This window comes from Equus przewalskii, chromosome 30 (genome assembly GCF_037783145.1).
Source record: "Equus przewalskii isolate Varuska chromosome 30, EquPr2, whole genome shotgun sequence".
NCBI lineage: Eukaryota > Metazoa > Chordata > Mammalia > Perissodactyla > Equidae > Equus > Equus przewalskii.
Genome location: NC_091860.1, coordinates 27,261,092 through 27,280,415, shown reverse-complemented (window position 1 = coordinate 27,280,415; position 19,324 = coordinate 27,261,092). Strand labels below are relative to the sequence as shown.

At 49.7% G+C, this 19,324-nt stretch overlaps 1 protein-coding gene and 1 long non-coding RNA gene across 4 annotated transcripts in view; one reads left to right on the top strand and one right to left on the bottom strand.

Annotated features, from left to right (window-relative positions):
* Window positions 1-3,841: 3,841 nt before the first annotated feature.
* LOC103548887 (uncharacterized) overlaps window positions 3,842-19,324 on the bottom strand; it is a 34,835-nt gene continuing 19,352 nt past the window's right edge. The window contains exons 3-4 of one of the 3 annotated variants that reach the window (XR_544376.2): window positions 15,739-15,810; window positions 14,499-14,659 (exon numbers count right to left, since the gene is read on the bottom strand). This is a non-coding gene — a long non-coding RNA (uncharacterized lncRNA). Of the gene's footprint in view, window positions 6,831-14,498; window positions 14,660-15,738; window positions 15,811-19,324 lie in introns of those variants that run through there. The other 2 variants (XR_011535164.1, XR_011535163.1) reach the window with 2 other exon arrangements.
* LOC103548886 (calmodulin-like protein 3) lies at window positions 12,898-14,354 on the top strand. Its single transcript, XM_008516875.2, has one exon. The coding sequence runs from the start codon at window positions 13,134-13,136 to the stop codon at window positions 13,581-13,583; it is 450 nt and encodes a 149-aa protein (XP_008515097.1). The 5' UTR covers window positions 12,898-13,133; the 3' UTR covers window positions 13,584-14,354.

Here is a 19,324-nt window from a genome sequence, read left to right as displayed (position 1 = left end):
TGCCAGAAGGAGGTGGCGTTGCAATCATTGCTCTGCCTCCCACCAACTACCTGGCTTTGGCAACACTCTTACCTGACTAGAGTTGGTTTGGTTTGGTTTTGTTTTTTTGTGAGGAAGATTTGCCCTGAGCTAACATCTGTTTCCAATCTTCCTCTTTTTGCTTGAGGAAGATTGTCCCTGAGCTAACATCTGTGCCAGTCTTCCTCCATTTTGTATGTGGGATGCTGCCACAGCATGGCTTGACAAACAGTGTGTAGATCCCCGCCCGATATCCAAACTCTCAAATCCTAGGCCGCCAAAGCAGAGCACACGAACTTAACCACCAAGCCACCAGGCCGGCCCCTAGAGTCAGTTCTAAATTTTAAATCAGATTAATTCAGTAAATGTATTTGGTCCATGGGTGGTTCTCAATACATTTCTATGAAATCCTTGAAAATAATTTCACGGAGAATGCTGCTATTTGCAATATCCTTTCAGCATCACCTTCATCAGTCTGTCTTCACTTAAGGCAACCATTATCCTCCTAACTTCTGGACCATTCTGGGACAAGCTGCCCTCTGAGTCTTGGCCTTCTCTCTTGCTTGATATCCTTGTCTCTGTTTATCCAGTTCTCTTTATTTGGCTTTGATTTTTTCCCTATTTTTCTCCCAATTTCTTCATCTGTGTTTTTAATATCTGTGCTCATCATTAAACATGTGGAGACAATGATCTGGTTTTTAAAGGTCTCTAGCCTTGAACTCTTCTTTAAGAGATTTCTTCACATTTTTTGCAGCATGTCTGACTACTTTCTGGCATCTTGAAAAGAGAGCAGAGCTTCTTCCCCACCCTGATCCTCCCTTTTATTAGAGTTTTAATATCTTTCTCCGCTATTGCAGCGGGAGCTCCCCTCCCCGTCCCCACCTCCTCCCAGCACACGGCCTCCATGCTCTTACGGTGCAGGATCAGATGGGCCGATGTTTTACTTTTGCACGTTACTCTCTTTTTTTCTTGCACATAAATCCCGTCATTTATACTGGTCCATTTTCCTTTTTTGAGTACATTCCAAGCTGTTATCATTTACAGTGAAATAACCTTCTTGTAGAAACAAAGTCTTCTAAACCAATTGTAAGTATTTGGGTTCATAGTCATTTTGTTTGTTTCCTCAAGCCATGCCGCTTTCCCCTAAGATGCTTTTGAACTTCCTTCCTCCAGGTATACTGTATACATAGAGAGAGAAGGCATAGTGTTTTGTACCTCCCTATTTCATTTTTTAAAAAATGATGGAGGTAGGGGTTGGGGAGGGTAACATGGGGCCCCTTTCTCCTATTGGCCAGCATGAAGAGCCCCACCCAGCCCTTCACTCGTGACATATCTTCCAGTTCTTTTCTCAGATGAAAGTGGTGCTCCACCAGATTCTTCTCTCCCAGAGCCTTCCCCCTGCAAAGGCTGCTACTGCCTTTGCCCCTGTCAGGTCTAGGGGTCTGCTGTTCATGCCCCGACTTCTCAGGGAGCAAAGCGGCTGCTCTCCAGAGTTGACGATAGAGACACCGTGATTCCAGCAGGTGAGAGGAGGAACGTCTCTCTTGCGTTCCATTTGGTCACACAGAGACCACACCTGCTCGTGTCTTATTTGCGAAAATAGCGGTCCCAGCTTCTAATCCGTTCCCTCCCAAGAACTCTGATCAGGCACGAAGACTTTGGGTCTGGCTGAGGAAATGTACAGTGGCGGGGAAGGTTGGGGGTGGGACGTCAGGTCCATGGGACAGACCGTATGCTGGGCTCATCCCTGCTGTCTCTCAGAGTCAGCAGTGTTATTGGACAAGTCTGGGGTCTCTCATGGGAACCTCCTCAGGTGTCATGCCAGCAGGTCTGTGAGCCCACCCTGCCCATCCACCCCAAATGCTCTGTGCCTCTGAGGCCTGACAGTAAACACAGCCCTTCCCCAGCACCCTGCTACGTGATCTGCCCTCACTCCTACTTACTTCATGTAACTCGAACGTCAGCTCCCTTCAGGGGAAGCCTCTCTCATTCCTCCATGGAGTCAGTGCCCCATCCTCTGAGCACCCGCCATATTTGTTCCTAACGTGTGTAACTGGACCACAAGCCCCTTCACAGTGAGGGCACTGGCATAACCATCCTGTGTCCTCAGGCCAAGCACGGTCCAGCAGAAAGTAGACCCCCAACTGCATAGTAATTTGATGAATGATAATGAATGAATGGATGGCTGAATGAATGAGTGAGATACAAAGCTCTGCTGACATCTAAAGTTCTTTCTTTCTCCTGATCCAGTCTGTGAATCAAAATCCATTTCTCTGTCAATCAGACAGACACGTCAAACTTCTTTCCAAGGGATTCAGCTGCCTTCAGATATGTGCCTGGATCCATTCCAACGTAATTTGTACTCAGGGTCCCCGTGCAGTATTTTCTTCCTTGGAGCCTGTGACATGCAGCCTCACAACACCACGTCTTTGCTCCCCTCAAAGAAGGAAGCATGTGCTTTCTCTGGTTTTCTTCTCCACCTTCTATGGCATGTCTTCACTGTTCATTTCATAAGAACTCCCACAACCAGGCATTGCAGGAAGCACTGGGGAAGGTGAGAAGCTCTTAGGAGGAACCACGTCTGCCAGATCCTTTCGTTTTTTCCTTCCTTCTTTCATTATAGTTCTTTGGCCTGTATGTTCTTCTTTTCGCTTCCATCAAGCTCCACTTACGGCTGATGCTTCCCCCATAACACGTCCTTGATCTGAGTGAGAAGGAAAACTCTCAAACTCAGCACATACCAGTTCCCTCGTCCCCTCTCTGAGTACCACCCCTGGTACCTCCTCACTGTGTCCTCTTGGCCCACACCACACTCCCTCTCCGCCCCTTCCATCTCCTGGACAATGCCACATTTCCCAGGAGTGTCCCTTCTCTAAATCACCACATTTGGCCTTTTCTCAGCGTGCAATGCTACATCCCGGGTGAAGTTCTTTTAATCATCTCCATATTCCTTTGGAGACAAAGTCAGGAGCTGTCTGTTCCCCACCTTGTACAAATGCAGAAATGCAGACACAGAAATGCCACGGGGTTTTCTGTTGGTGGCACTCCCAGAGTTGGGACTGGATCTCAAGACTCTTGGTTCGTGCTGGAAGTCTGGATCCATGTGGTCGATGGCAACAGGGTCATGAGCCACCCTACCAGTCCTCTCTACCACACAGCACTACTCATGAGCACTGAGCCCTCCGTTGTCTTCATGCAATTCACTCGGCTCATTCATCCCAGGAAACCAGAGTTCTATCCCAGCTCAGCCTCCACCCAGTTGTGTGACTTTGGTTAAAGCCTTCCTCATCCATTCAACGATGTTTCTCAAACACCTGTAGTGTGCCAGGGGCTCTCCTGGACCTGGAGAGCCTCCGATGAACAAGACACTCTCCCCGCCGCCCAGGGGCTTGAGGCTGATGAGACTCCCTTAGCTACTGGAAATGCCCCTCAGTCTCCTTTCCTGGCATCAGCCTGTCTGGACAGCACACGGGGGGCCTAACTGGAGCCAGGAGATCCTTCTGCTGGGCCCATTTTTGTCCCTCACTAAGTAGTTGTAAAGTCCTGGGTAAATGCTTAAATTTGATGGGTTACAACGACTGGAAAATGAGGAGTTGCACTGGATGGTAACTTTCAGAATTTCTTTAGCAGCAGAAACCATTTTTCAAATGAAATCTTACTTGCTCGTATGATAAATAATAGTTAATATTTACTGAGCTCTTACTGTTCCAGCTACCCTTCTGAACCTTCTCACGTCTTAATTCATAGTGCCCTCCATTACTTGTGTGCCCCTTTTATAGACGAGAACACTGAGCCACGAGAGTTGCAACTTGCCCAACACATATGAAGTAGTTAAAAGCGAGCTTTATTGGTTGGCGGTGGAGGAAAGAAGGAGGCTGGGCACCCCCGGACTCCTCTTAGTCTTCATTTTCTCCCTGTGCATCTCTGGAAGGACCTTTGAAGAGTCCAAGGGTTTCAAAGAGCCTGTTCAAAACCACTGGATGAATGACTCCGGAGTGGGCTCTGGTAACCCCGGAACTGCCTTTGCCGAAACGCTCTGCCTCCCTCCAATCACTTCCCCGGGTACCGAGCTCACGCCCCAACCCTTCCTGCATCCTCACACCTCATGTGCTTATCAGCAGGCACACCCGTCCACACAGGGACGCTTGAGCCACACGCGCACGCACACACACACACACACACACACACACATCTTCCTGTATTAAATGCAAGGCTTTTCCTCACAGTCGTAGACTTCAAAGCTTGGAACTTGGAACCAAAGTTTCTCCTGCTTCGGGGTCTGCTCCACACCCCTCGGGGAAGTTCTCAGAAGATAATTACCACATCCCTGTGGTTATGGGGCTTAACGCCGCCGCCGAGCCTTCTGAGCCGATTTATCCAATGCGTCTTGGTATCAAAAGAACTGTAGCGTGTGGCTCTGGGCCCTCAGCAACATCACCCCCTTTGATATTTTCTGTTTGTCAATTTTTTTCAAACCAGCGAATATCCAGTTTGAAAGGCTGGTGGGTCATACAAATGAGCCCTTGCACATCCAGCGCGTTCTCCTCCCCGCCCTGCCCTCCTCCACCCTGCCCCCTGCCTTCTCCTTCTGCTCCCCAAGGCCAGCCCAGAACCCCCCCACCTGCCCGCACTGCAGGGGAGTCGATGAGTGGGTGCAGGGGGGCTACTTGGGAAAAGTGGAAAGTTCAAGAAGAGGTTGCTAAGATTGTGAGATTTATTACTAGTTTGCTTTGGTTTGGGCGGTCACTTAATTTAATCCTAATTTAATCAAAGTGGCTCTCAGAAATTAAACACAGATCTCTTTCATGTCCCTCGTGTCGCCTCTTGCATAAATGCACTGCTTGAGGTGCTCAAGGGCACGAAGGCGCTGGCCTCAGCAGTTGAGCAGCTAAGGAGCTTGATCCTACTTAAAAGGCGGCCTTGGTAGGGGGTGGGGCACCCCTGGGGGCTGACCTCATAAACCTGCCACCTGCTGAAAGCAGAGGGATCTGACGTGAGGACACCGCCCCAAGAAGGCCCAGGAAACGCTAAAACAATCTGATTGTTCAGCTTCCTCCACACTTGGTGGACTTCATTCTGCAGGTGAGGCCTCGAATCATAAAAGTGAACCACTCCTGCACTTTACGACCGAGCGGGAGGCAAAGTGCGGCGGCCCAGCGAGCTCTGAGAGACACCGTGCACCAGCCTCCTAAATGATGATGCATCTGGTTAATTATCAGTTTTTTATTAAACTCACATGTCTGATCTAGAACAAAAGTCTCCTCCCTGAACTGAAACTCCAGCCCAGCCCAGGTCAGACCTGGAGGAATCTTGATGATTCACACAAGATTGACCAGTCATGCCAAGAGTTGAGTCATGCACCAATCTAGAAGAGCCTTTAGTGGGGGAGGTGAAAAGGGAAGACCCAGGACCCCTGCTTCCCACAGAAAGTTCCCCCATTTGTTGAGAAGACACTTTCCTAGCTATGAGGGTGACTAAGAAGGTGTTGTTTTGCTCCACGGTCAATATAAGCTGGAATATAGAGCAAGGCATGTTTATTATCAGTCCATGTTGGCCTTGGAAAGCAAGAAGCAGAAGTAGCTGGTCAACACCATGTGCTCAGTATAAATGCCACTGCTGTCCCAGCTGGGTTTGAACAACGTGGTGAGTGTCTCATCATTATAGCCCCTGTTTGTCTGTGTCATTGTCGTTGCTTCTTAGACTACGAATTGCAAAGATCCCAGAACGACAACATAAGCTGTGCACCGCCTGCAAATTCAGGCATCGGCCCATTGTAGGAGACTTTGGGAAGGTGTGGACGGAAAGTCACAGGTAGGAACTTTAGCTGCTGAGACCGAGGACCGTGAAGACAGGCCGAGACAAGGGATAGCCAGAGCTTGCCATGGGACGTGTGGTTGGAGGAAGGACACTCTGAAGAGTGATTTTAACTCTTCTGTTGCTTTTGTCATAGAGTGGCCGTAAAGCCACACAAGCAGAACCCACCCCCAAGGGGAGAGGTTGGAGGCCTGACCACAGGTCCTTTGGCCATGCTCCGGTACTTCCCAGGACACTCTCTTGTCTCTCTTCTGAAACCCCTCCCCGCCGCCATCCCTCTGCCTAGGCCCTATAGATTGATGCTGGTCGGACTGTCTGCCTAACTCACGTCCAGCTTTGAGGATAGAGTTGCAGCTCACCCCTAGATCTGATGAGCCCCATCACTTCGACTGCGCTCTGACCTCTCTCTAGGGAGCCTGTGCCAGAGGCCCAGGGTGGTGACCATAATAAACAGTGAGTTAGATAAAAGTGCCACATGACCAGATGGCTTGCAGGGAGTTGGGAGCATAAGTCCATCTTCACAAGGCCCAGGCAGCACTGATGGTGTGTGCGGGAGCGGGGGTGCTTGCTAGCATCTATGCAGACATGTGAAACAGAGGACATGACACAGGTGCGTGTCCAGAGAGTGAAGCATCAGCAGCTGCTCCCAGGGGCCAACACAGAGGTCACCAGTCCCCACGGAGCCACTGAGCAAACCTGAGAACTGCAGAGGGGGAAATGACAGACCACACAAGGTGAATCAAAAGGCATTTGGGCAAGACCATTTGAGGTACACCACGGAGGCTGTGAGCCAGAAGGAAGGACGCAAAGGGAAGATACAGTGCCAGCAGTCCTCGTGCAGGTGGAGGCAACACTGCCCTTTTGCAACAACGTGACCCTCCTGTAGTCTATGCATTTAGCAAACATTGATTGCAGGCTGCTCAGCACAGGGCCGGTCCTACCTGAGAGGGCTTGATGATGGGGAAAGAAACCAGAAGCAGCCTCGCCTCTTGTGAAACCTACGTGGGAAGAAACAGAAAATAAGCGAGTAAACAAACAAACGAAAGAACTGTAGGAGTGTGAGTTATGAAGAAAATAAAAGAGGGGAATAAAATAGCAGTGATGAGATGGAGGGGAGGCTTAAGTAAAAGCAGGTGGTTGGGGAAGGGCTCACAAGGCAGTGATATCTGACTTTTGACTGAAGTGACAAGAAGGAGCAGCTGCCTGAAGGTCGGGGACAGAGCATCCAGGCAGATGGAGCAGCTCATGCAAAGATGCTAAGGTGCAAATCAGATTGAGAGCGTTCAAGTAGAAGAAGGTAGGCTAGTGTGGTTGGAGCATAGAGTTGGGGGGTGGGCGATGTGACGACAGTGAGGAAACAGTCACGGAAGGCCAAGAAGGCACGGTAGGCAGTTTGGATTTTACTGAAATCCAGAGAGATGCCATTATAGGATTTTGAGCAGGAAATGACATACACTGACTTATAACACAAAAACGGAGACCAGTTATGAGGCTGTTGGAGCAATCCTGCCTCGAGATGACTGGCCTGGTGCAGTGATGCGTAGAGCTGAAAGACAGGCTGTGCAGTGCAAGAGAAAGGGAAGAATTAAATATGACTCTAGGGTTTTGTTCTGAACAATTGAGTGGGTTTTTTTTTAAAGAGATGAGGAAGACTAGGGGAAAAGCATGTTCAGATGAGGACCAAGAACTCTGCTTTGTCCAGCTAACTTGGAGGTGCCCGTTAAATACTCAGTGGAGGTGTTAAGCTGGTAGATGGGTACTCAAGGTGCTTGGTGGGAAGGCTCTGGTATCAGCAAGTGCATCTTGATATTTTCCTGTCCTGAAAGACATCTACGGCAAGTGAGTTCCAGATTCTCAAGCCTACTTTGCAGGAGCCCAATAAGAAGGCAGAAGACTGAGTTGGTGAAGACTAGGAAGAAAACAGCTGCTAGCTGGGGGTGGTAAGAGTTGGAAGACCCAGCTCCAGTCCAAGTTTTCAGCTTGCTGGTTGTCTAATCATCACTCATTTGCCGATTCTCACATCCTTCATCTCTAATCCGGAGACACAGACAATGTGAACGAACGTGCTTTATAGGGGCTTGCCATGGAGTAATTGCTCAATGAGTAGGAAGTTAACCCATAAATGTTACATTGTAATGGTGTGCCATGGTGAGAATGCTTGTGTGCCCCCCAAATTCATATGTGGAATTCTAACCCCCAAAGGAGATGGTATTAGAAGGTGGGGCGTTTGGGAGATGATTAGGCCATGAGGGCAGATCCCTCACGAATGGGATTGGTGCCCCTATAGGATCCAGAGAGACCCCCAGCCCTTTCCACCACATGAGGACCCAGCAAGAAGTCTGCAACCCAGAAGAGAGGCCTCACCCAACCAGGCCACACCCTGATCGGGACTTCCAGCCTCCAGAACTGTGAGCAGTAAAGTTCTGCTGTTAATAAGCCACCCAGGGGGCGGCATTTTGTTACAGCAGCCAGAGCACATTAAGACAGGTGTGTATATTTATACCGGAAAGGGAAGTCGATGAGCCAATGCTGGGGGTGGCAAATGGCTTAATCAAGACAAAGAGAGAGAAAGGCCCAGGGCCACTCTCAGCCACACCCATTCTAGCAGAGCACAGGAAAGGAAGTGGTTGAAGAGATTGGGGAATCCTGATCTTCATCTTTCTCTATAGCCCCAGCAGGAGAGGCACGTTCACTAGGGTGCTAAACGCATTCTTTTTTTTTCTTTTTCTTTTTCTTTTTTTTTTTCTTTTGCTGAGGAAGAGTCTCCCTGAGCTAACATCTGTTGCCAAATCTTCTTTTTTCTACATGAGTCACTGCCATAGTATGGCCGCTTATGAGTGGTGTAGGTCCACACCCGGGAACCAAACCCAGGCTGCCAAAGTGGAGCAGGTTGAACTTAACCACCAGGCCACCAGCACTGGCCCTGAACCAATTCTTTTTAACAAAAGCTATTATAGCACCAATTCAGAGGGAAAAACACCTTGGGTCGTCTGCTCTTGAAAGGAAGTAGCAGCAGCAGGTAGATTCCTTCACTGGGTGTCTGCCCACTGTTGTCCTCATTGACACTGAACTCTATAAGGCCAGCACCATCCCTACGAATTCCAGCATCTTCAGCTCCTCTCACCTCCAGCCCAGGGCATTCTAAACCTGGTTCAGGCTCCTGGTTCCCAACCCTCCACCACCATGGTCCTCCAAGTGTGTTCCATGGATCCGTTTGTGGGGGAGGATGTCCTCAAAACACTTTCAGGGGGTCTGGGAGGTCAAAACTATTCTCATAACAATTCTAAGACGTTATTTGCCTTTTTCACCGTGTTGACGTCTTGCACTGAGGTCAAAAGCAATGGTGGGTAAAATTACTAGCCCCTTAGCATGGATCGCAGCTCCTGTTCTGTCGTCATTACATTCTTCACCACCACACGGTCTCAATTTTAGAAAAAGCCAGTTTCTCTTAAGAATGTTCTTGGAGAGCCAGCCCTGATGGCCTAGGGGTTAAAGTTCAGTGCTTGGGTGGCCCCAGTCCATCACCACACCACACCACCCATCTGTCAGTTGCCATGCTATGGTGGTGGCTCATGTAAAAGAACTAGAAAGACCTACAACTGGGGACTTTGGGGAGGAAAAAAAGGGGGTGGGGGAGATTGGCAACAGATGTTAGCTCAGGGTGAATCTTTCCCTGTAAAAAAAAAAGAATATTCTCAGAAAAGTAGCAAAATTATTATTTTATTAAATTTCAACCCTAGCATGCACATCCTTAACCTTCTGCTGAATGTTGAAATACGATGGTTGTCACAGAAGGGCACTCATGTTGAGTGCATGAATAGCGGGGTCAGTTTTTTCATGGAACGCCGTTTTGATTGGAAAGAACAGCTGACGGACAAACTGTGGTTTCTCAGACTTGGTATTTGGCAGACATTTTCTCGAAAACGGATGAAGTGAGCCTGTCATTTCAAGAAAAACAACTGACAGTATTTGTTGCCAATGATAAACTTTGAGCTTCCAAATGAAAACCAGAATTTTGGAAATTTCAAATGTGCCACTGTGTGCCTGAGACTTTCCAATTCTTCAAGACTTTTCTAATGGGATTGGTGGTGATATTGATGAATGTGATTTTTTTTTTATTATACGTGTAATGGTTCAATATTCCAAAAACCTACAGAACTCAGGGAACCAATATTTTCCAAATGACCAATGCATGGCATTACAAAATCATGCATGAGGTAAAGATCCATTCAAAGCACAAGAGTGACCAATGGATTTTTAACCTAACAGTACGAAAAATTCATTGACACGGTTTTGGATTCCACACTATCACTAACCTTTAAGAAACTATCACTTGTCAAATTTTGATACGGCATCAAAGGAGAATATCCACAATTATCTGAGTCATTTAAATGTTCTCTCCTTTTCCGACTCCATATCTTTGTGAAGCTGGATTATTCTCCACTTCAAATGAAACCAACACCTTCATACAGACCGAGTGCAGAAGCGGACACGCATCCACGAAGCCAGACATTAATGAGATCTGCAAAATTATTTTTTAAGGTGCCACTCCTCTTTATTTTTTGTTTTGGAAATATAATTGTTTTTCATAAAACTAATTTATGTTAACATGTAATAGGTTTTTTATTTCTATTTCTTAAAAGTTACAAATAAATATATTTAAATATTTAAATTTAAATATTTAAATATATTTAAATTCTCAGTTTTACTTTCAAACCAAGTAAATATTAATAGATACACTCCACTTATGCAGACAAAAACTCTTTGGAAATACAAACTTCCAGTTATAAGGTGAGTAAGTTCTGGGGGTCCAATATACACCATGGTGACTGTAGTTAATAATACTGTATTACATACTTTAGTGTCAGTAAGGAAGTATATCTTCAATGTTCCAACACAAGTAGCAGTCATTATTATGTAATATAATAGATGTGTTGCCTAACGCTGTTTGGTAAACATTTTGCAATATGTAATTGTATCAAAACACATTTTGTACAGGTTAAACTTACCCAGTATTATATGTCACTTATATCTAAATAAAGCTGGAAAATAAATACATGAATAAATAAATAAAAATTTAAAAACTCTTTGGAGTCCTCAATAATTTTTAAATGTTAGGATGGGTCCTAAGATCAGAAATATATTCTGTACGGAAAGGAGTCAGTGCACTGAGAGGCTGCAGGGAGAGAATTACAGAGCCCACGAAATAAAGCACATTCGCTCTGTCACAGTTCCCTAACTAGCGAGTTGCAACAGTTCAGCCCATACAGCACTATCCTCTGCGAGTCATGAGTGACTCTGTTCAAAATCCTTACTGAGTTCTTTTTCAGTGTGCCTTTTTGAAGAACACACTTAGGCGAAGGCTGGATATTTGACCCTCGACACCATGAAATCTGCGGACACCTTCTGGCCACGTATCCTTCTGTAGGTGAAGTAGGCAGGAAGCAAGAACGTATTCTTGTCCGGCCTTGCAGTCTCCATCCATCAGTGGGACTGTCTCAGGCCCAGGTCCTCCCATGGGGCCAGCCCTTGGTTCTCCAGGACACTGCATCAGTTACATGCCCATGTCCAGGGCTCTCCTTCTGCCTCCTGCTGCTATTGCCCCCTTTGGGGGTTAGGGTTCAGCATATTTATTTTGGAGGGACACAGTTGTTTCAGCACCATTTGTTGGAAACGCTTTCTTTTCCCCGTTGTATTGCCTTTGCTCCTTTTTCAAAGATCAGTTGACTATTTGTGTGGGTCTGTTTCTGGGCTCTCTATTCTGTTCCCATTGATCTATGTGTCTATTCTCTGGCCAATACCACACCATCTTATTTACTGTAGCTTTATAGTTAGTCTTGAAGTCAGGAGGTGTCAACCCTCCCACATTGTTCTTCTCCTTCAATATCGTGTCAGCTCTTCCGGGACTCTCCAGCTTGGATTTTCATAGGTTCCCACAAGCAAATCAACCTCTTCTTACTCAGTGGTCAGTTCCCCATGCTTCCTGGGGGTTGGGAGCTGAATCTTTGTACTCTTAAAAATACCCCTTACTTCAGCTCTGGCTCCCCACAAACCAGGGCCTCAGAGCTTCAGACATGCCTTTGCTTAAAACATCTGGGGTTCGCATCAACCAGAGAATAAAATGCGAATTCCTCACCGCATTCTGCAAAGCCTCACTTGTCCAGCCTTCCTTATCTCCTTCTTCTCTCGGGCTGCAGCCACGTCTGTGTCCCCTGGCCATGCCAAGCCCTCTCCCACTCCTGGACTCTTGAGCCGGCTCAGCCTCCCACCTGGAAAGCCCCCTCTCCCCCTTCAGGCCACCCTCAGGTGCAACTCTGCAGAGAAGCCATCCTTGACCATTGCTATAGTAGTCACCTCCCCATGTTCTCTTCGCATTAGCTGTTTGATTCCTTCAGGGCATTCATCAAAAAGATCTAATTATCCTGCCTTGGTTTCTTTGTTAGTTTACTTGCTAACTAGCTGTCTCATGGATGGAATATCAGCTTCTCGAGGACTGAGGGTTGCCTGTCCAGTTCATGGCTCTATTCCCAGCTTCCAGAGCAGCACCTGAACGTAGTAGGCCCTCAATAAACATCTATGATTGAATGAGTGAATGAACGATTGGAGAAAATCCTTCTCCATTCATGTTTTTCTGAAGATAAGAAGACAGTCAGCTTCTAAGTGAAGAAAACCCTTTTCTTCCTTCTTTGAAACCCTCTTGGGAGCCCTCAGCCTTTCAGGCTTTGGGAACTAAAGACTAGGAAAGGAAATTCCTTCCAGGCAAAGACAACTTCTGCTTTTCACCCTGCCCAAAACCTCAACCGGTTATTTTATTGAGTGAAGGGTGTGAAGATTGGAGAGGAGAGAGAGGAAAGGGAAAATTCAAGGAGGAAAAACCCAAATTAATCTCTGTATGGGTTGTCTACCACGCCTTCATTGAAGGTATCCTTGCAGTGGCTCCTGGCAGCTCTGAGTGACGGCAGTGTGGGGAGCCGACTGCCCACACAGAGATGCTAGTGTCAGCTCAATTAGCTGACCAGCCTTGTTCCTGGTCCCAGGGAACCAGCCTTGTTCCTGTTCAAACAGGACTTGGCCTTCAGGCAACCACAGGGCGGGGAGTCTGAATGGTGAGGGAGAAGCCTGCTCCTTCTTAAGCACCAGCAAGTCAAGCCAGGGCTAGAACACCAGCCGACTGGCCCCCTGGTATCAGCACCAGTCCTCCAGAGTTGGGAGAGGAGCCCAGCTGAGACCAGAGTTGGGGACCCGCACGCATCCACACCTGCACCACCACCCCACACCTCCACCACCACCCCACACCTCCCATGGCTGATGAGCTGACAGAGGAGCAGGTGGCCGTCTTCATGGAGGCCTTCGCCCTGTTCGACAAGGATGGGGATGGCATCATCACCACCCAGGAGCTGGGCACTGTCATGCGGTCCCTAGGCCAGAGCCCCACAGAGGCCGAGCTACAGGGCATGGTGAGCAAGGTCGACCATGACGGCAACAGGACCGTGGACTTCCCTGAGTTCCTGGACATGATGGCCAAGAAGATGAAGGACAGGGACAGTGAGGAAGAGATCCGGGAGGCCTTCCGCATGTTCGACAAGGATGGCAACGGCTTCATCAGCACGGCTGAGCTACGGCACATGACAACCAGGCTGGGAGAGAAGCTGACCAAAGAGGAGGTGGACAAGATGATCCGGGCAGCCGATGTGGATGGGGATGGGCAGGTGAACTATGAGGAGTTCGTCCGCATGCTGGTCCCCAAGTGAGGGGCGGGGGCCCAGGTGCTCCAGCCACCCCCGCATGCTGCCCCAGCTTCATGCTTTGCTGAGGGATCTCTCTCTAGCCATTGTAAGAACCTCAGGCTTTGCATTGCTTCCTCCATTCCTCCAGCTTCCTCTGGACACTTCCTCCTCGGGCAAGGTTGATTCAATCCACCTTTCCGCATCTCACTTTTGTCTCCTCTTTCCTGCCAATCTCCTCCCATCCTCTTCTCATCCAGAAAGACACAGACCGCTCACTCCCAAACCTGAAGTGCTTCTGTCACTCAGGAGTAGAAGTGACAGCACTGTGCACAGACAGTGAGCAGAAGGATCAGTAAAAGTTGCGCTGACTCCACCGGCCACAGGGAGGGCTCAGTGTGGCCTCAGGGAGCCCTCTGGACAGGACCCCTAAGAGGCACTCAGCCCACGGACCAGGGCCACTGCAACCCACAATACCCACTCTGGGAGCCTCTGTGGCCTGAAATCATCTGCTGTTGGATTCAGGCAGGTGGGAGGACTCTGGGCCCTGGAGTGTGGTTTGGTGACAGAGACTTTGACAACTGAGATCAGGCCTCCTGAGAAACATCACTTTGCTCCTCACGGTGCCCACTTGTTCCCTTTTGTCTTCACCAAACTGCTCTGACTCGTCGTTTGAAGCTGGGAGTAAAGCCGGGGTCCGTTGTAATATGTCTGTATTCATCTTCATGGGGGGAAAGTCAAATGAAAGAGAGAGGGAAGTTGCAGGGGGATAAATAAAACGCTTGTGTTCCTATCACATTCCTTTTTCTGATTCTGCCCGAAATGGTCCTTGTTAAGTCAAGGGTTTGAATGAGGCAGGAATCTCCATTTTTTGAGCCTTTCAAAATTGCAATGAAATCTTGTACTGGTGGGTGTAGCAAAAAGAAAGAAGTGTAGGGGAGGTCAATCTTGAATATTTATTTCAAATAAAATGGCCAAGGCAGTAGCAAAGAGCGGTTAAAAATCCATGGAGAGCTCCTGAAGGTCTGGAGTCGCTTCCAGCTGGGAGGAACACTGATCACGTTGATGTCTCTCCTCTATTCACTCTGGTTGCTGTGCAGGCTCTGTGGTGACAAGACAGAAAAGACTGGAGAGGGTTAATGCGTGCCCAGCACGTGTGGGCAGAATCTACTTCCTGCAGTCTACCGCATCCTCCCAGAGGTCACATCAGACAACGCAGAGGGCGAAGGGGCCTTGCCAGAGGTCACTTTAGTTCCAAAGGGAGGCAGTGTTTTGTGGGGTGGACACTACCTTGGGGGGGCCCATCCAAAAGGGCTGCCAGCCCTGGGACAGTCACAAAGCAGCTGGCCCATTTTGGGTCAGTCCTTTTTCCTTGACACCCTCTCCCCACCTTGCATGTTTCCTCACATGTAAAATGAAGAACGTGGGCTTTGGGGCCCGACAGACAGGGATTCCTGGCCTTGCAATTATTGCTGCCCTGCCGACCATGCCCCGATCCCTTATCTTCACCACCATGATAGCTGACACTCTTGCAGTCCCTCCTGGGTGCCGGACACTGTTGTAAGCCTCTGTATGCACAGCAGCTCACTGCCACCCTATGCACTAGCTACTACTAGTAGTTTCCCTGTCTTACAAACGAGGAAGCTGAGACACAGAGAGCTTAAGAAATCAGCCTGATGTCCCGCAGCTGGAAAGTGACAGAGCAGGGATTGAATGCCAGTCTGTGCCCTCGACCACGCTGTACCACCTCTCCACAGACCCTTCACGTTCCCTGTGACCTGACCGGTATAACAGCACCTCTCTGGAGCACTTGTGAGGGTTAGAAACAACCTTAACATGTGTGGCAGGCAGCAGGTGCTTCATAAATGACAGCTACTATTGCTATCGCCTTTAGGAATTCCTTCCAGCTCTAATGCTCTGGCAACGTATTTCTACCCCTGGGAATAGTCCAAGGTAAAAGATGAGGATGGGAAGGGGCAGGAGCTGAGGGGCCCCAGGGGTGGGTCTGGGATGGGAAGGGGCCCCAGGGTGGTGTGGCTATAAAGCCCCTTTAGGTGGTGCTCTGACAGCAGGGCCTCACAGGAGTTAAGCGGTCGGGCCTGGCTGAGCACCCGCAGGTGGAGACTTGGGAACAAGCCTCGTCAGTGTGGACAGAGCGTCCAGATGTCATTGGACGCAGCACCTTGGGGGCCCGTGAGCAGAAGAGCCATGCCAGTGGTCGCCTTAGAGGTTCAGACATGAATGATGGTCCCACCTGCCAAAAGAAACATTGATGTCACCCCCAGGGACAACACAATTCCAACGTTAGTGTCTTTCATGGGACATCTAAATGCTGCAAGAGGAACGAAACACAGGCGAGGAAGGGATGAGTCAGAAGTCCCTCTGCACAAGGAGGGTCCACCAGTTCTGCAGGCGCCAGCAGGGACCTGGTTCAGGAGTGGGCATTTAACCCCCTCTTGCCCAGTGTCAGCCGAACCAAGCCCCGGCGGGTATGGGACCTATCCGTCTGCTGACCTTCAGCCGACGGGGGGGATGAGGGGCCTTTGGTGCCTTCCACCCAGCCTCCGGCGATTAACAGAAGTAGATGCAACTGCATCATCATGCCAGAACCAGGCTGCCTGCATTTTAATAGCTTTAGAGCCTTTCCTGAGAATCCTTGGGGTCAGGACAGGAACTGGGCTGCTATTACAGAAAGACCTCCTGACAAGCCCCCCGCCCTCCCTTTGGTGTTTCTTGACTGCCCCAGAAGCCAGGTTGCAGATGGGGGCTCTGGCCTGGAACAGAGGTGAGAATTCCCCCACCGCCCCGAGACAGCAGAGCCCCTCGGACCATCGCCCTGTGCTCCCACCACTGCTCTCGGGGGCCCTAAGTACCAGGTGGGAAATGCCCCTTGGGAACCTCAGACTCGGATTAGTAATAAAAGGGATTCCTTTTGTATGCAGATGCAAAATCTGAGATGGAAGATCAAGGTGGCCCAGCCTTGAAGACACTCTCTTCCCCACTCCTGGTTTTTCACTCCTGCATACAATTTTTTATAATCTTTTCCGTCGTCCTTGCTCGTTCAAGTGAAGTCGTCATCAGCCAGCTCAGCCATGTGGCTCAGCTCTCTCCCAGCCTCCTGGGTTAAGGACAGGGATGCCAGGCCCAAGGGGCACTCAGTTGGGTGGACACTCTCTAATTCTAGGAGAGTCCCCTGGCTTGGCCGGTGGGTCCAAAACTCACAGCGGGTGCAAGCCCCTCACGGTGGCTGGCAGCGTCCAGCCCCTCACAGCACCCACTGCCAGGCTGGGCAGCAGCTCTTCTCATTCAATGAGTCCTGGCCCACGTCAGCTTCAGGACTCGGGTCCCCTGGGGCAAAAACCTATATCTGTCTTCAGCCTCCTTGCCCCTCCTGCTCCATCTTCTTTTCCTTTCTTCCTCCCTGTGCTACCCAGGACCTGTCCTGTCCCAAGACACCAAGATAGACATTTGTTTGTAAAATGCAGTCACCCTGATTGCCAGCGGTAGGTCCCTGGCCTTGTTGAATGGGGGAAGCGGAGGCATGGGGGCCCGAGCACTAGAGGGAAGCCCTGAGGATGGCAGGACAGAGAGGCCTGCAGAGCTGGGCTTCCTCGCCTGGTGTCTTCTGGAACAGACTTCGAGGCAGCTGCTCCTCACCCACGTTCCCCTTTTGTTTCAGTCACTGAATAACTGGACTTAAACAATCTCCCTTCATCCCCCAAAAAGGTGCTCTCTGACTGCAGCTCAGAAGAACATTCCATCCATCCTCGGGGAAAGAATTTATAAATATTACCTCGGCTTTCATGTGCTCTCACCAAGCTTCTCATAAATCAGTGCTCAGGGCTCCTGGACCTCCCAGACTATATAAAGCCACCCCTCTGCCTCATGTGTTTCCAATTTTAAATCAAACACAGCCCAGCCCTGCCGGCTCCTGTTGATCCTCACGGATTCCAGGGGCCGTTCAAAAGCTCCCAAACCAGCCTGCTAAAAATGACTGCGTGTTCCTGCTGCAGAAATTTAAAATTAAATCTCATGTATGGGGTAGAGACCGCCCCACGATGAAGGAAAGCAACAGGGAATATGAGGTGTGTTTCTCCACCCAAAACTAAGCAAAAATAACATATCTCTAAGAAAGGTCTGGCCCCAACGCACCTGCCAGCCTCCTCCACATCCTGCTTTTCTGGTGGTTGTTTCTATAGCAACGGGGTTCTCAGGTAGGGGCCTGGACCGCCCTGAGAAAGGGGAAGGGAGCTGGGGCTGGAGCAACTGGTGAAAGGCACTCACTGCCCTCCTACCAGGTCCTGGGGGGAAATGGCGCAACTTTCTCAAGTGCAGGGAAAGGGGAAAGGCAGGGAGTGGTCACAAGAGAGGGCCTGGAATAAACATGGAAAGGACAACAGGGTTTCCAGAGCCAGGGGGACAATCAATGGAGGAATCTCACACAGTGCTCTGAATGCCCTCTCAGCTCTTCCTTTCTTTCTAGTGTGCCCCAGAATTACCCGGGAGGGAATGGAGCCAGGTTTCTAGTACAGAGGAGGGGAAGCATCGGAAGGTTAAATATTGGGTGGGCCCAGCCTGTTTTGGATGGCACCTGTGCTGCCCTGCCGACCAAGGGTAACTGAACAGCAGTGGAGTGACCCCCTGCAACCCCACCAGCCATGGATAAGGCTCACCTCCCTTGTCACCACCTGAACTGGCCTCATCTATAGCCCGCTGCGTGCCCTGAAGGCCTGTGTTTGGAGGGCTCCTGCGATAGAAGTACCGATCTCACCGAGAGCACGCTTCGCTTACGTGTCAGCACTGGACCCTGTGAAATGCTCACCATGCCCTGCATTCGCTCATTTAATCCTCAAAACAAGACAGCATGGCAGCTACTTTTATTAGCCCACTTGAGAGAAGAGAAGATTGAGACCTGTAGAGTTTAAATAACTTCCCCAAAGTCAGACAGCTACCAAATTAGAGTCTGAACCTGCGTCTGACTGGCTCCAAAGCCAGCATCCTTCTCGCCACCAAAGGGAAGCTTCTCAGAGCAAGCAGCCTGAGGCTGGAAGTCGGCTGACCTTACAGAGGTTGTGAGAGCTGTGGCAGAGCTTCAAAAGGCACATCAGCTGAGAGACATCCATAGGAAAGGCCTGGAGGAGGAAACAGCTGCTGGGCAGAGTTTGGGCAGATAGGGCCCTGAGAAAAGAAAGACACTACACAGTGCTGAGGAACCCAGGGGCCATGGAACCTCTGTGTCAGTGTTTGGGTGGCTGCAGAGGGAGCGCTGCAAACCACTCCATTCCCCTGGGCCCTGCACAGGGCACCTCATCTCACGGCCCCCTCTCCTGGCACTGGAGGTCAATGCAGGCATGGGGTCACTGTGTGCCAAGGAACTGGAGGTGGACAGCATCACCAGGAGAGAATTCTGCACTGGCTAACATCTTTGTGACAGTAGATACCAATCAATTCACAGTCCTGGGCAGGCATCTCTCCAGCCAAAGCTGGGCCCAAGCCTCCGTCCTTGGTACAGAGGAGCTGGGGATTTCTGGGCCTCTCTGCTTCTGTCGTGGAAGTACTCCACCTCCCACCCAAACTCACATCGTGGGGTCTAGATGATGGGCAATCAGAAAATTACAGGTTGAGCGTCCGGCCCCATGGCCGAGTGGTTAAGTTTGCACACTCAGCTGCGGCAGCCCAGGGTTTCACTGTTTCGGATCCTGGGCGCAGACATGGTGCCGCCCGTCAGGCCACATTGAGGCAGAGTCCCACATGCCACAGCTAGAAGG